The sequence below is a fragment of the Macaca fascicularis genome, chromosome 17 (assembly GCF_037993035.2).
Source record: "Macaca fascicularis isolate 582-1 chromosome 17, T2T-MFA8v1.1".
Taxonomy (NCBI): Eukaryota; Metazoa; Chordata; class Mammalia; order Primates; family Cercopithecidae; genus Macaca; species Macaca fascicularis.
This window is the reverse complement of record NC_088391.1, coordinates 85,977,547-85,990,835: the sequence shown is the minus strand read 5'-3', so window position 1 is coordinate 85,990,835 and position 13,289 is coordinate 85,977,547. Positions and strand designations below refer to the sequence as shown.

Here is a 13,289-nt window from a genome sequence, read left to right as displayed (position 1 = left end):
AAAGAAGGGAAACCAAGATTTGAAGTGACTTTAGGTGATTCCCTCATTCTTGGCACAGGGAGATGAGCTGCCCTTAATCAAGGTCTTCAGGATTTGAAATGTGCACGTAGCTCTGAGGACACCAGGCAGCAGCAGTCGTGGCTAGCTACTGTGCAGTGTATATTTTAAGAGAGGGAAGTTTCCTGTTTGGGACAAGATAAGGGAAAGTATTGTGCTTTGTCCTGCTGGTTTGTAACTCCCTATGCGATTTTTGCCTTGGTCCCAGGTCGTTTTAAGTGTCTGAACGTTGGTGGATAGAGTTTCTTCTTGAGATAATGAGAGGCTTGTCTTCCAGAAGTTTATACGAAAGCTCTAGGAAGACTGTAGTTTTCAGTCTTGCAGTCCTGCTGAGGGATTATCAATTTACTGCACTAAATGCTTTGATTCAGAGTGGTCATTTTTAGGTCACATGGTGGGTTTCTTTTGCTGCTGTTGTTGTTGTTTTGAGACAGAGTCTTGCTCTGTCGCCCAGGCTGCAGTGCAGTGGCGCTATTTCGCTCACTGCAACCTCCGCCTCCTGAGTTCAAGTGATTCTCCTGTCTCAGCCTCCCAAGTAGCTGGAATTACAGGCGTGCCCCACCCCGCCTGGCTAATTTTTGTATTTTTAGTAAAGACGGGATTTCACCATGTTGGCCAGGCTGGTCTTGAACTCCTGACCGCCAGTGAACCACTTGCCTTGGCCTCCCTAAGTGCTGGGATTATAGGCATGAGCCACTGCACCCAGCCTGATAACATGTTTAATATCAACTTGTCTTATGTGAGTAATGAGGACAAAATTAGTACTCAGTTTGGCACAAAGAGTTTTTAAAAGTACGACCTTTAAACCCTAATGAAAAACAGGTTTGGGCTGGGCATGGTGGCTCACACCTGTAATCCCAGCACTTTGGGAGGCCGAGGCAGGCAGATCACAAGGTCAGGGGTTCAAGTCCAGCCTGAACAACGTGGTAAAACCCCGCCTTTACTAAAAATACAAAAATTAGCTGGGCATGGTGGCACATGCCTGTAATCCCAGCTACTTGGGAGGCTGAGGCAGGAGAATTGCTTGAACCTGGGAGTCGGAGGTTGCAGTGAGCTGAGATCGTGCCACTGCACTCCAGCTTGGGTGACAGAGTCAGACTCCATCTCAAAAAAAAAAAAAAGAAAAAACAGGTTTGATCTAGTGTTTCATTTAAAATAATACGTTGAACAGAGCATTGGTTTTGCTAACTATGGAGGTTAAAATAAAACTCGTATTAAATGACATTTTAAAATATATACCATCAAAAATATGTACTTAGGCTAATAAATCTTTTATATTTTACATGAAGATTGTATGTCTACCATAAATCTCTACTCTGAAATGTTCTGCCTGCAAACATTTTTACAACACTTATTTATAAGATTAGTTTACTAACTTCATTACATGGAGGAGGGTACTTTAAATAATAATATCTATCAGAAATGATAATTAATTTGACTCTTATCTGCTCTTGCAGTATGTGACTACTGTGAGCACTTTTATTACCTTTTGAAGATAATATAATTGTTTCTTATTTGGCAAGTGGATGAAAGCAGAATTAGAAACCAAAATGAACACCATGTATAAAACACATTGGCTTATTAAAACAGACATTGTTAACAAATTACCTGCTGGCTTTAAAGAAAAATATAGGTTCAGTCAGTTAATGTTTTATTAAATCATTCTCATTCAACAAGTTTTGATTGAAATTTTACTCATTATGAAAAATATATTTGGCATGTCATAACAAAGAAAAATATTCTTATTTACTAAACTGTTTTCTTCTGTGTAATGCTGCTAACTAAACATAAATAATTGCTTAATATTTTCTTTTAAATTGATAGTATGGATTTAAGCAGGAACCTCTATGGCAGTGGGAAATGCTTAAACTTAAATTTTGGCTTTTTTAACCAAAAAAAAAAAAAAAAAAAGCCAAAAATGATGGTTGGTGATCATTAGCAGAGCTTCCATAGGTCCTGCAGAATATCTGAGGTCAGGGTTTAGAGCTCAGCCTAAAGCAGCTGCAGACATTGTTGGCTCAAATTGAGCAACTCAGGGTCCTGTGAAGAATCATGCTTTAATCCTTCCCCCTGGTCTTTCGAGGGATTCATCCATTTAAAGGGGTTTCCCTCCTAAAGGGAAGAAAGTAAGGAAGGGACAGGCAAGGGGCCCTGGATTATGGAAGACAGGATGATTGGACTTGAATTTTACACTCACATGCCTGTTCTTTTGAGCCACCAAAACCGCTATTCCGAAACGGGCTAATACCATGAGCCCTTCCATCACTCAACAGAGGCAGAATAATCAGTCTTTAAATGCAAAGAAATGTGTTCATAAATTAGCTTCGGTATCATCTCTCTAGAACATACTGTGAAAACCTAGGCGGACACTCAGTCAAATCCTAGGCCTGGTAAAAGCGGAGGATTTTTCTCTAGGAGAGGAACCTGAAGGAAAAAATGTTCAGGTAACATAGGCTGTCATAGACAAGGTAATGGACTTGTTTAATATAAGCAAAGAGCTGCGTCTTACAGCTCTAAATGGGCTGAAAGCCCATTTCTTAACCCATTCCCCTCTTAGCCCCCTTATCTCCTCAAACACACGTCCTCAAAGAGTCTCTGGGTTTTGGCCGCTGAACGGAATCATGCCCTCAGTTTAGGGCCTTGTCGGGAAAAGGAGGAGCATCAAAGAGAGAGAGGAAGGAGTTGCAGCCACACCTCTCCTGGCCACATTGTTTCTGAATACCTCATTTAAACAACGAAAGGAGGAGAAATTACCTAGTTAGTTGGAATCTTAGAGTTGATAATTACAGAGAGTAAGTCAAGTTTTTATCTTTTAATCTGAAATAACCAGAATGATGGTTATTCCCCTCACAAGAAATTCTCACCCTTGTGTAGATGGTGGTTCAGGTTTTGGTCTTCAGTTGGGTACTTTTAAGACAGGCCTTACATATGACTCTTGGAATTTTTCAGTTCCATCTGGTAATTTGGAAGCATCATGTGACCAGTGACTTTTCAGTGCTTTTGGAAGGATATTGGCCACTTTATCAGCTTTGTACACAGACAAAGTGCCCATTTTACCATCATTTCCATTTTTGCATTTTGCTGAGGACTTATGTTTTTGGTGGCACTCTGTATGCCTTCTACATCCATTTCTTCCTCACCAGCCTTAAAACGGAGACTGTAGGGAAAGGGATGAGAGCCTCCCTGGGTATCATTTTTCTTTATGGCTGGTGAAAAAAGAAGTCTGCCTCCTTCATCTCTCTTCTCAGGCTTTTGGGAAGTGAGGAGGAACAGTCCCGCCCCAAAGCCAGGTGAGATTTGAGGCCAGTGGTTCCCTTGAGCATTTCTCCAGTACCTGTGGAAGAGTCTCACCTTCTGTTGTTTCCACATCTGTGCATCCGCTTGTTCTGCCACCATCCTTGAAAGCAGCTGATGGGGCTCCTATATCCTTATGGCCTAGCTTATTAGAACCTTCCAGAGGAAAACTTTTTTTTTTTCTTAAGATGGAGATTTGCTCTGTGGCCCAGGCTGGAGTGCAGTGACGTGATCTCGGCTCACTGCAACCTCTGCCTCCCAGGTCCAAGTGATTCTCCTGCCTCAGCCTCCCAAGTAGCTGGGACTACAGGTGCCCGCCACCCCACCCAGCTGCCAGAAGAAAACTTTCACACAGCCTACCTAAGCTTATGTTCAAGAGTCTCTCTTAAAATCCAGGAAGAGACCGATATTCCAAGAGCGATTTAATTGTGGGCTCCTCCTGAAGTAGATGAATAGGAAAAACTATTTAAATTGATGTAATTTTATTGTGACCTCCTTCACAATGGTTTTCAGGTTACCCTGCTCTTGTAGTTAATAAGGAGGTTCTGTGACCCAGGTAACCGTGATGCACAGATGAGATAATGTGGGGATTCAGTGATACAAAATCAGAGGCAATCCCTTCATAAATAGAGGTGCCTCTGGCCCCGATCGTTTAGATCTCCTTTGACCCCCCCAAAAAAAAAAAAAAAGATGTCCCATTCTGACATTGGAGAGGTTTATTTTTATTTATTTATTTTTTTGAGATGGAGTTTTGCTCTTGTTGCCCAGCTGGAGTGCAATGGCACGATCTTGGCTCACTGCACCCTCCACCTCCCAGGTTCAAGCGATTCTCCTGCCTCAGCCTCCCAAGTAGCTGGGACTACAGGCATGTGCCACCACGCCTGGCTAATTTTTGTATTTTTGGTAGGGACAGGGTTTCACCATGTTGGTTGGGCTGGTCTCGAACTCCTGACCTCAGGTGAGTCACCCGCCTCGACCTCCCAAAATACTAAGATTACACGCGTGAACCACTGTGCCCAGCGAGAGATTCTTAATCCTGGAAAACTGTTTTGCCAATGGAGAAAATATCCTAATTTATTCTTTAGTGCAAATTAGAAAATACTTAATAATTTGGCTTTGAAGCACAAACTCTAATCATGCTGTTGGTATTTTCCAGTATTACACGATTGATAGTTAATTTCTACAGCTCTCTTGATGTAGACCTTCAAATAATTATATCCTTATATTTCGTGTTAAGTTAATATTACCAGGAAAGCAGTTTTAAACATCAGGCCTGAGTTTTCTTCTAAGATAGCGCATTGCAACAGTTTTGTTAGTGTTCAGTGGTCTGGAAGGTATTTTGGAGCATGCTTTGTACAGTAGAAAATTAATAGACTTTTTTTTGTAAACAGGCATTTGTAATGCTGGAATTAATGATTATCATGAATTTTATTTTTTGGTATCTTAATTCTGTTGTTGATGTTAGCATTGGAATAAAATGAAAAGAGTCTGTGGTAATGACCTTGACTGTTTTGAGCACTTAGGAACCTGTTTTGTTCACTGGAACAATGAGGAAAAACCTGGATCCCTTCAATGAGCACACGGATGAGGAACTGTGGAATGCCTTACAAGAGGTAATTGATAAAATGTAATTATCTCTAATTTTTTAACATCAGTATGTGTATATGTACCTTTACAGCATTGCAGGAAATTAAGGGGAGCTTAGTGGTTTAACTAACTTTGTTCACCACCCAGGAGATCATTGAGGATGTGGATATGCTAAAATGTGTATACTGATGATGATGAAAACCAAAAATAAAATTTCACTTGTTCTCATTTTAATTTTCTTCCTATAGTCCAAAACAGTTTGGTGGTGTTTTATTTGTCTTTAGCAATGAGTTAAACTAGAAGTTGTATTTATGAGTTGAGATCCTGTTAGTAACTAAGTTACTCTGCACCATTTATTTTAGTGCTGTATTCTTAGGGAATTTCTAGTAAGGGAAGACGTCTCATAGTTGTTTTTCATTAACTAAGAGATAGATCATATTTATGAAATGCTTTGAAGTTTTATAAGAAAGTGTTTATAAAGGTAAATTATACAGTTGGAATGGGATAATATTTATTGGCAAACATGTAATTTTAATGCAAGTAACAGAACCCTGCAACCTTTGCTAAGTTTTTATACTAATATATTGATTTCTAGAGGATTTTCTGTTATTTATGTGGTTCCTGTTGGGCCACTTCTTGAAATTTTCTCACCCTTGCATGAAAAGGGCTTTGACTATTAAGGTGCTGTTGGTTTGTATATTTTAACACTGATTTTCTATGTTCAGCCTAGTTCTTTTTTTTTTTTTTTTTTTTTTTTTTTTTTTTTGAGACGGAGTCTTGCTGTGTCGCCCAGGCTGGAGTGCAGTGGCGCGATCTCAGCTCACTGCAATCTCTGCCTCCCGGGTTTACGCCATTCTCCTGCCTCAGCCTCCGAGTAGCTGGAACTACAGGCACCTGCCACTACGCCCGGCTAGTTTTTTGTATTTTTAGTAGAGATGGGGTTTCACCATGTTAGCCAGGATGGTCTCGATCTCCTGACCTCGTGATCCACCCGCCTCAGCCTCCCAAAGTGCTGGGATTACAGGCTTGAGCCACCGTGCCCAGCTGTTCAGCCTAGTTCTGCAAATTTGTGCCAGTCTAATTGATGGCAGAAACCATATCATAAAACTGGTAATCCCTCACAGGACCTAGTTCAGTTTTTTGCTTTTAAAAAGTAAACATTTAAGGTTGGGCGCAGTGGTTTACCCCTGTAATCCCAGCACTTTGGAAGTCTGAAGTGGGTGGATCACCGGAGGTCAGAAGTTTCAGACCAGCCTGACCAACATGGTGAAACCCCACTTCTACTAAAAATACAGAAATTAGCTGACCATGGTGGCGTGCGCCTGTACTCCCGGCTACTCAGGAGGCTGAGACAAGAGAATTGCTTGAACCCAGGAGGCCAAGGTTTCAGTGAGCCGAGATTGTGCCACTGCACTCCAGTCTGGGCGACAGAGCAAGACTCTGTCTCAAAATAAATAAATAAATAAATAAAAATAAATAAAAATTGGCCAGGCATGGTGGTTCATGCCTGTAATCCCAGCAATTTGGGAGGCTGAGATGGGTGGATCATGAGGTCAGGAGTTCCAGACCAGCCTGGCCAACATGGTGAAACCCTGTCTCTACTAAAAATACAAAAATTAACCAGATGTGGTGACGCATACCTGTAGTCCCAGCTACTCGGGAGGCTCAGGCAGGAGAATTGCTTGAACCTGGGAGGCGGAGGTTGTGGTAAGCTGACATTGCGCCACTGCACTCCAGCCTGGGCAATAAGAGTGAAACTCCATCTCAAAATAAATAAATATTAAAAGTTTTTTTAAAAAGTAAGCATTTAATAGGTATGTATTAACATGTTTGATCTCTTCATTTCAAAGAAGTGTGGAGCTTGGACAACATAGTGGACTTTGTCTCTACTAAAAATAAAAAAAAAAAAAGAATTAGCCAGATGTGGTGGCATGTACCTGTAGTCCCAGCTACTCAGGGAGTTGAGGTGGGAGGATCTTGTGAGCCCTGGAGGTTGAGGCTTCAGTGAGCCATGATTGCACCACTGCACTCCAGCCTGAGTGACAGAGATTAATTTCTCTCCATTGTTATTGTTGTTGTTTTGAGTTGGTGCATTTGTCATTGTTGCCCTTCCAGGGATAGCTCTGAAATCTTTAATTTATAGATGGGTTTTGACTGTGAGCAAGTAGACTTGGAGGCCTGACAGTTTCCTGCCAGTAATTCTTGTTTCTGAAGGCATGTCATTGCCGAGTCCTTACACATCCACCCTGCTTTCCAGCAACTGTGGGGATTTTCTTTTTCTAAATTAGGTTGGTTACTTTACCTCCTGATACTCGATAAGCAATTGACCTCTGATTTCATTTAAATTTGTGAATCTCTGTACAGTGAAATTCTAGGAGAGAAGAGGTGGGTACAGTTAACTGTCCAACGTAAAGAAAGATAAGGCAATCTCCTGCCCCTAAATTCTCAGGACAAGTTTATTAGTGAAATTGTGACATACCCTAAAAGAGCAAGAATTACTCATAAAGTATTTTTCTATTTGTTTCAGAGCTTGAGATTTCTTGTCACAGATTCTCAGAGAGTAAAATTACTTTTTAGAAACACATTTCTCTATGAATAGTGAAGAAATGTTAATTGGGAGATGATCCTATCAAAAACCATCGTGGAACATGGCTGTAACTCATTACATTTGTTATAGCCAAAATTAAAATAAAATGTAGTAGTCTCTCAAGAATTCTAGAAATGGTGAGGTGGAAGACGTGGTAGGTCCCCCTCAGAAGTGAAAAATTATCACATCGATGTCTTTTCTCTGGGAATTACTTCTTTATGGCATTGTAGGTTTCTCTAGGAGTGATTTGGAAGAGTTTCTAAAAATTAGGGTACCACATTGTATTTCCGGTGTGATTCCAGCTGTTTTTCATCATTCTTATATTCCGAAACCTGACCTAAGAAAGACACCAGAGCATTTACACTGCTTGCTTGGGGGTAATGAGACAAAGACTGGAGGAGAGTGTTTTCTTTTCTCTTTGGTTTTTCTGAATTTTCCAAATTTCCTCTGGGTGCTTGTGTTCTTTTTACCTTCTGGATGGTTGGGGGAAAGGCTGAGCACTCCTCATAGATGAAGCATTGTGAGTTTTTCACAGCAAGTTTCATGACTACCAGTTGATGGAGGCTGGGGTCATTCTGATAGGTCAGGGATCTTCCCCTGGGGTCCATGGAGTCTGAGGGTCTTCTCGTAGAGAATTCTGAAGCTAACTTCCTGGTGATTGTAAACATGAAGTTGTGTGTGTGTGTTTATCTTGAGAGATGTCACACAAGGGATTCAGCACCACGACTCCGATGCCATTCAAGTTTCTCTGGATTTCTCTGTCACATTCTGTCTCTCTGCTGTCTCCATGGTTTTCATCTTTCATTGATATCCAGTTCAGAACTGGATAACTCATCCTGCTCTTTAGTAGGAAACCTTGGTATCATTTGGAAACTCCCTTTAAAGCAGACAAAAAACACAGTCACTTGGTTTATAAATGAGGCCAAACTGGAAATGGGAACCCAAACTCATAGGGTTGGCTCGAGATTAGGACAGCACTGTCAGTTTTTTCCTCTCTAACAACTTTACATAAAAAGGAAAGATGCCTTTTATTTCTTTGAAGTTTTTTTATTTCTTCCCCGTTCTCCCTTGGCAAGGGTAATACCAGACATGCAAAAGAAGGTCTGGCATCCGGAGAGAGACAGTCCTATGAATGTGGTTGTGTCATCTTGGCTGTATGTATATATGTATGTATGTATGTATGTGTTTATTTATTTATTTATTTGAGACAGAGTCTTGCTCTGTCACCCAGGCTGGAGTGCAATGGCGCAGTTTCGGCTTACTGCAAACTCCGCCTCCCAGGTCCAAGCGATCCTCCTGCCTCAGCCTCCCGAGTAGCTGGGATTACAGGTGCCCACCACCATGCCGGCTAATTTTTTTGTATTTTTAGTAGAGACGGGGTTTCACCATGTTGGCCAAGCTGGTCTCAAACTCCTGACCTGGTGATCCACCTGCTTCAGCCTCCCAAAGTACTAGGATTACAGGCATGAACCAACGCACCTGGCCTATTTTTATTTGTTTTTTTAGACAGAGTCTTGCTCTATGGCTCAGGCTGGAGTGCACTGGTGTAATCTCAGCTCACTGCAAACTCTGCCTCCTGGGTTCAAGTGATTCTCCTGCCTCAGCCTCCCAAGTAGCTACGATTATGGGCACGCTACACGATGCCTGGCTAATTTTTGTATTTTTAGTAGAGACAGGGTTTCGCCATGTTGGCCAGGCTGGTCTCAAACTCCTGACCTCAAGTGATCTGCCTGTGTCGGCTTCCCAAAGTGTTGGGATTACAGACATGAGCCACCACACCCAGCCAGTTTTTTGTTGTTGTTGTTCTTTTTTTCTAATGCTGAAAGTTATCGTAAATACTGAAAAATAGTCAGCTGTAAATGGAAGAAAGTTTACTAGAATTAGTGCCAGTTTTGGCCCCTAAATAACAGCACCTCTATAAATATAGCATAAGTAATGACTAAAGATGGAAGTCGTTTATGAGAAAAAAGTCAAAAGATCACAGTGGTACAACTAAGAAAATGAATCAGCAGCATGTTATTTCTGTTAATTAAAAAACGACTTTAATACCGGGATCTACAATTAAGACTAGGTTATATCATGTTGGAATAGTGGAGAAATCATCTAATCATGTTCAACATTGATAGAATCACTGTTAGAATACAAGGATGTCTTGTATTCGGGACCCCATAAGGCAGAAATCTGCACACGAGCAGTATCCACGTCCTCTGGGCCTTCGTTTCCCCAGACCTTGCACCTCCATTTTTCCCCGGCCATGTATTGCCCAGAATGAGCTTCCGCTCACTTCGTTCACACTTAGCTGTGTTCTCGTTAAAGCTTGTTCCCATCTGTTGAGTTGCTGTTTATCACATTTCAGCCTCTGGCATCAGAGACTTCCTTTATGAAAAGTCAGAAAGTTCAAAAAAACCTGGAAACAGAATCTGACATCCACGTGAATCTCCTTGAGGCTTTGAAAATATTTGTGATGATAGAAATGGGCTGTCTTAGAAAGTTCAGTTCATTATTTGCACTTTTCCTATACTTTCCTATTTTTTCCAAGCTTCAAAATAATCTGATAGACTGTGTTTGAGATGTATAGTTTCAAATATTATGATTTGATCTTGTTTTCCTGAAATTACAACCTTTATTAAATGTAGAAAACATTAGATTTTCTATATTTTAAACTATAATATTATGATATCTTGGAGCCAATTAATTTTATAAGGACTATGTTGCTTTTACAATAACATTAGTAAGAAAATTGTATGCAAATTCTATTTCTGTGTGGATTTATTTTGTAATTTATAAGAATAGACATCTCACAAAATGAGGTGTCCTTGTGGCTTCATACATTCAACAGATATGTGTGGGGAGGTTGTGTCCTTGTGGCTTCATACATTCAACAGATATGTGTGGGGAGGTTTTTACATTTACAACAGATATGTGTGGGGAGGTTTTTACATTTACAACAGATATGTGTGGGGAGGTTTTTACATTTACAACAGATATGTGTGGGGGAGGTTTTTACATTTACAACAGATATGTGTGGGGAGGTTTTTACATTTACAACAGATATGTGTGGGGAGGTTTTTACATAGGCATTGTAGACTCTGGAGCTATAGCAGTCATCAAGAGAGATAAAGTCCCCATCCTCTTAGAGCACAAATTCTTGTATGGAAGATAGGAAATAAGAAAATACTTATGTAATATAATCTTAGGTACTGGTAAATGCAATGAAGAAAACTAGAGCAGTGCGTGAAAGGAATTAGTTGACTGCATTATTAAAAATAGGCGGCCAGGCGCTGTGGCTCACGCCTGTAATCTCAGCACTTTGGGAGGCCGAGGCGGGTGGATCACGAGTTCAGGAGTTCCAGACCAGCCTGGCCAACATGTTGAAACCACATCTCTTAATACCAAAAAAATTAGCTGGTTGTGGTGGCGTGCGCCTATAGTCCCAGCTACTCAGGAGGCTGAGGCAGGAGAATTGCTTGAACCCAGGGGGCAGAGATTGCAGTGAGCTGAGATCGCACCACTGCACTCCAACCTGGGCGACAGAGCAAGACTCCACCTCAAAAAAAAAAAAAAACAAAAAAACGGCAGTATTTCATTGTCCAGGAAGGAGCAAAATAAACAAAGAAAAAAGAATAGATACTATCTATTGATCTCTTATTTGGTACCAAGCACTATTGTAAATGCTACATATAGTGACTCATTTTATGCTCCAACAATGTTAGTAGATAAGCATCTTCATAAGAATCTTAGTATGGTCTTATTTACAAGTGAATTAGGAAGCTAAGACAGAGAAAGTTCAGGAACTTGCCCAGTTGGCAGAGCCAGGCAGGACTCACACCCATGCTGTGTCTTCAAGGCTCCATTTTTTATTTTAAAATGTCCAGATCATGGAACAGTCAGATGAACAGTATTATGAACATACACATACCCTTCTCCAAGGTTCACCATTTGTTAATACAGTATTTTGCTACATTTGCTTCCTCTCTTGTATTCCTTGAAAGTAAGTTATAGCATTTCCATGAAGTTGCAGTTCATCCTTAAATATGTATATGTACCTCCTAAGAACAAGAATGTTCAACTATATAACATAATACAGTTATTTACCTCACTGAAGAAATTGAAGAGTAATGTAATACCATTGTCTAATATATTTTCAATTTCCCCAGTTGTCACTCTTGGTCACTGTGTTCCACTGCCTCCATTGTGTTTTTCTCAGAGCTGATACTTAACCATAACTTGAATGTATGATAACACTACAGAGGGCCTTCACATTCATATCATTTTTCTTTTTTTTTTTTTTTTTTGAGACGGAGTCTTTCTCTGTCGCCCAGGCTGGAGTGCAGTGGCGCGATCTTGGCTCACTGCAACCTCCACCTCCCAGGTTCAAGCGATTCTCCTGCCTCAGCCTCCTAATGGGATTACAAGTGCCCACCACCATGCCCAGCTAAATTTTTTTGTATTATTAATTGATATGGGGTTTCACCATGTTGGCCAGGCTGGTCTCAAACTCCTAACCTCAGGTGATGTGCGAGCCACAGCACTCAGCCACACATTCATATCGTTCTCATAACCATCCCTGATTCAATCATGATGGCAGAGACTCAGAGGACACTGTTTTCTGGGAAATGTGTTCATTGTTCTTCACCTCACAACCCTGTTCTTCATCAAGTCAATGTGGATAACCTCAAGGAAAGTCAAAACCCAGAAGAATGATGGGATGGCACCTTAATCAAGGACAAGTGTGAGATTATTTCTTCAAAGTCTGGCTGCCAGTCTTAGGAAAGACCTTTTTGCACTTACCAGTATTATCAAAATCAACTCAGAAGGAAAAGCTAATAAAAACTTGCCAACATCTACTTTTGATCAGTTCGATCACATAGGGTATAGGTCTCTGAATATGTTTCATAAAAAGACTACTCAGTAAGTCCTCTTCCTTGTAATGGAGAGGGCTTGACTAAGCTGACATATTCCATCCTATAATTTTCAGGGCAACATTTTGCACCACGAGCCAAATCTTACACTTCGGATTTTGTTTAATTTCCAACTTTTCTTGGTAATGCCAAATATCAATACCATATTTAATCTTAACTCAAAATTCCTGTTTCTTGGAGTTGGACTTCCATCATGAGTACAACTCAAGATCACATTCATAGAAGTGTGCTTCCATATTTAAGGTACATGACAGTGTTGCCCGTTTACTCTTGGCTTTTTGTTTTTGGGCATTGTAGTTCCGTACACCTGCTTATTGGCCACCACTCATCTATCTGCTTGCTGATCTCTTAATTGGAGGTGTATTGACTCTTTGTTCCTCTGTAGCTCTCAAACGTCACCTGAGTTTGGCTCTTGTTTTATAAAATTTCTCCAAAACACATCAGTGAACTGAACCACCACCCAATGTAGTATCAGATCATCTTATAGCTATAATTTTATAAAGATACATTAATATCAACATCATCTATCCCCATGTCTGGGGCAAGATGTTATTGTGTGCTGTTTTTCGTGAGTTTTCATTCACTGCAAAACATTTATTAGACTGAAGAAAATGCACCGACCTGCTTTGGCAATCGGGGCTTAAACTTGGGAAAGGACCAGCCCAAGAATAAGCTCCTGATTTCCTAACAAATGAGGCACAGATTTCCATTGTTTGCATTTGTATTTTTTTTAACTTTCCCAGTTGATTAAAAAACCTTCCAAAATGGTAAAGTGCCTATAAGATGATATCTTTGGAGGACCACACTTCCGGCAGTAATTTTCTTTTTACATTTTCCCTCGA

General features: G+C 40.6%; 1 protein-coding gene across 10 annotated transcripts in view; it reads left to right on the top strand.

The window, feature by feature from the left end:
* The window catches only part of ABCC4 (ATP binding cassette subfamily C member 4 (PEL blood group)), a 291,853-nt gene that overhangs the window by 251,939 nt on the left and 26,625 nt on the right, over window positions 1–13,289 (top strand). For all 10 annotated transcript variants that reach the window (XR_012426459.1, XM_074021271.1, XM_074021270.1 and 7 more), the window contains one exon: window positions 4,875–4,964. Coding sequence is in view for 9 of the 10 variants with exons in the window: in XM_074021271.1 (XP_073877372.1) it covers window positions 4,875–4,964 (90 nt within the window). In the remaining variant the exon portion in view is untranslated. The remainder of the gene's footprint in view (window positions 1–4,874; window positions 4,965–13,289) is intronic.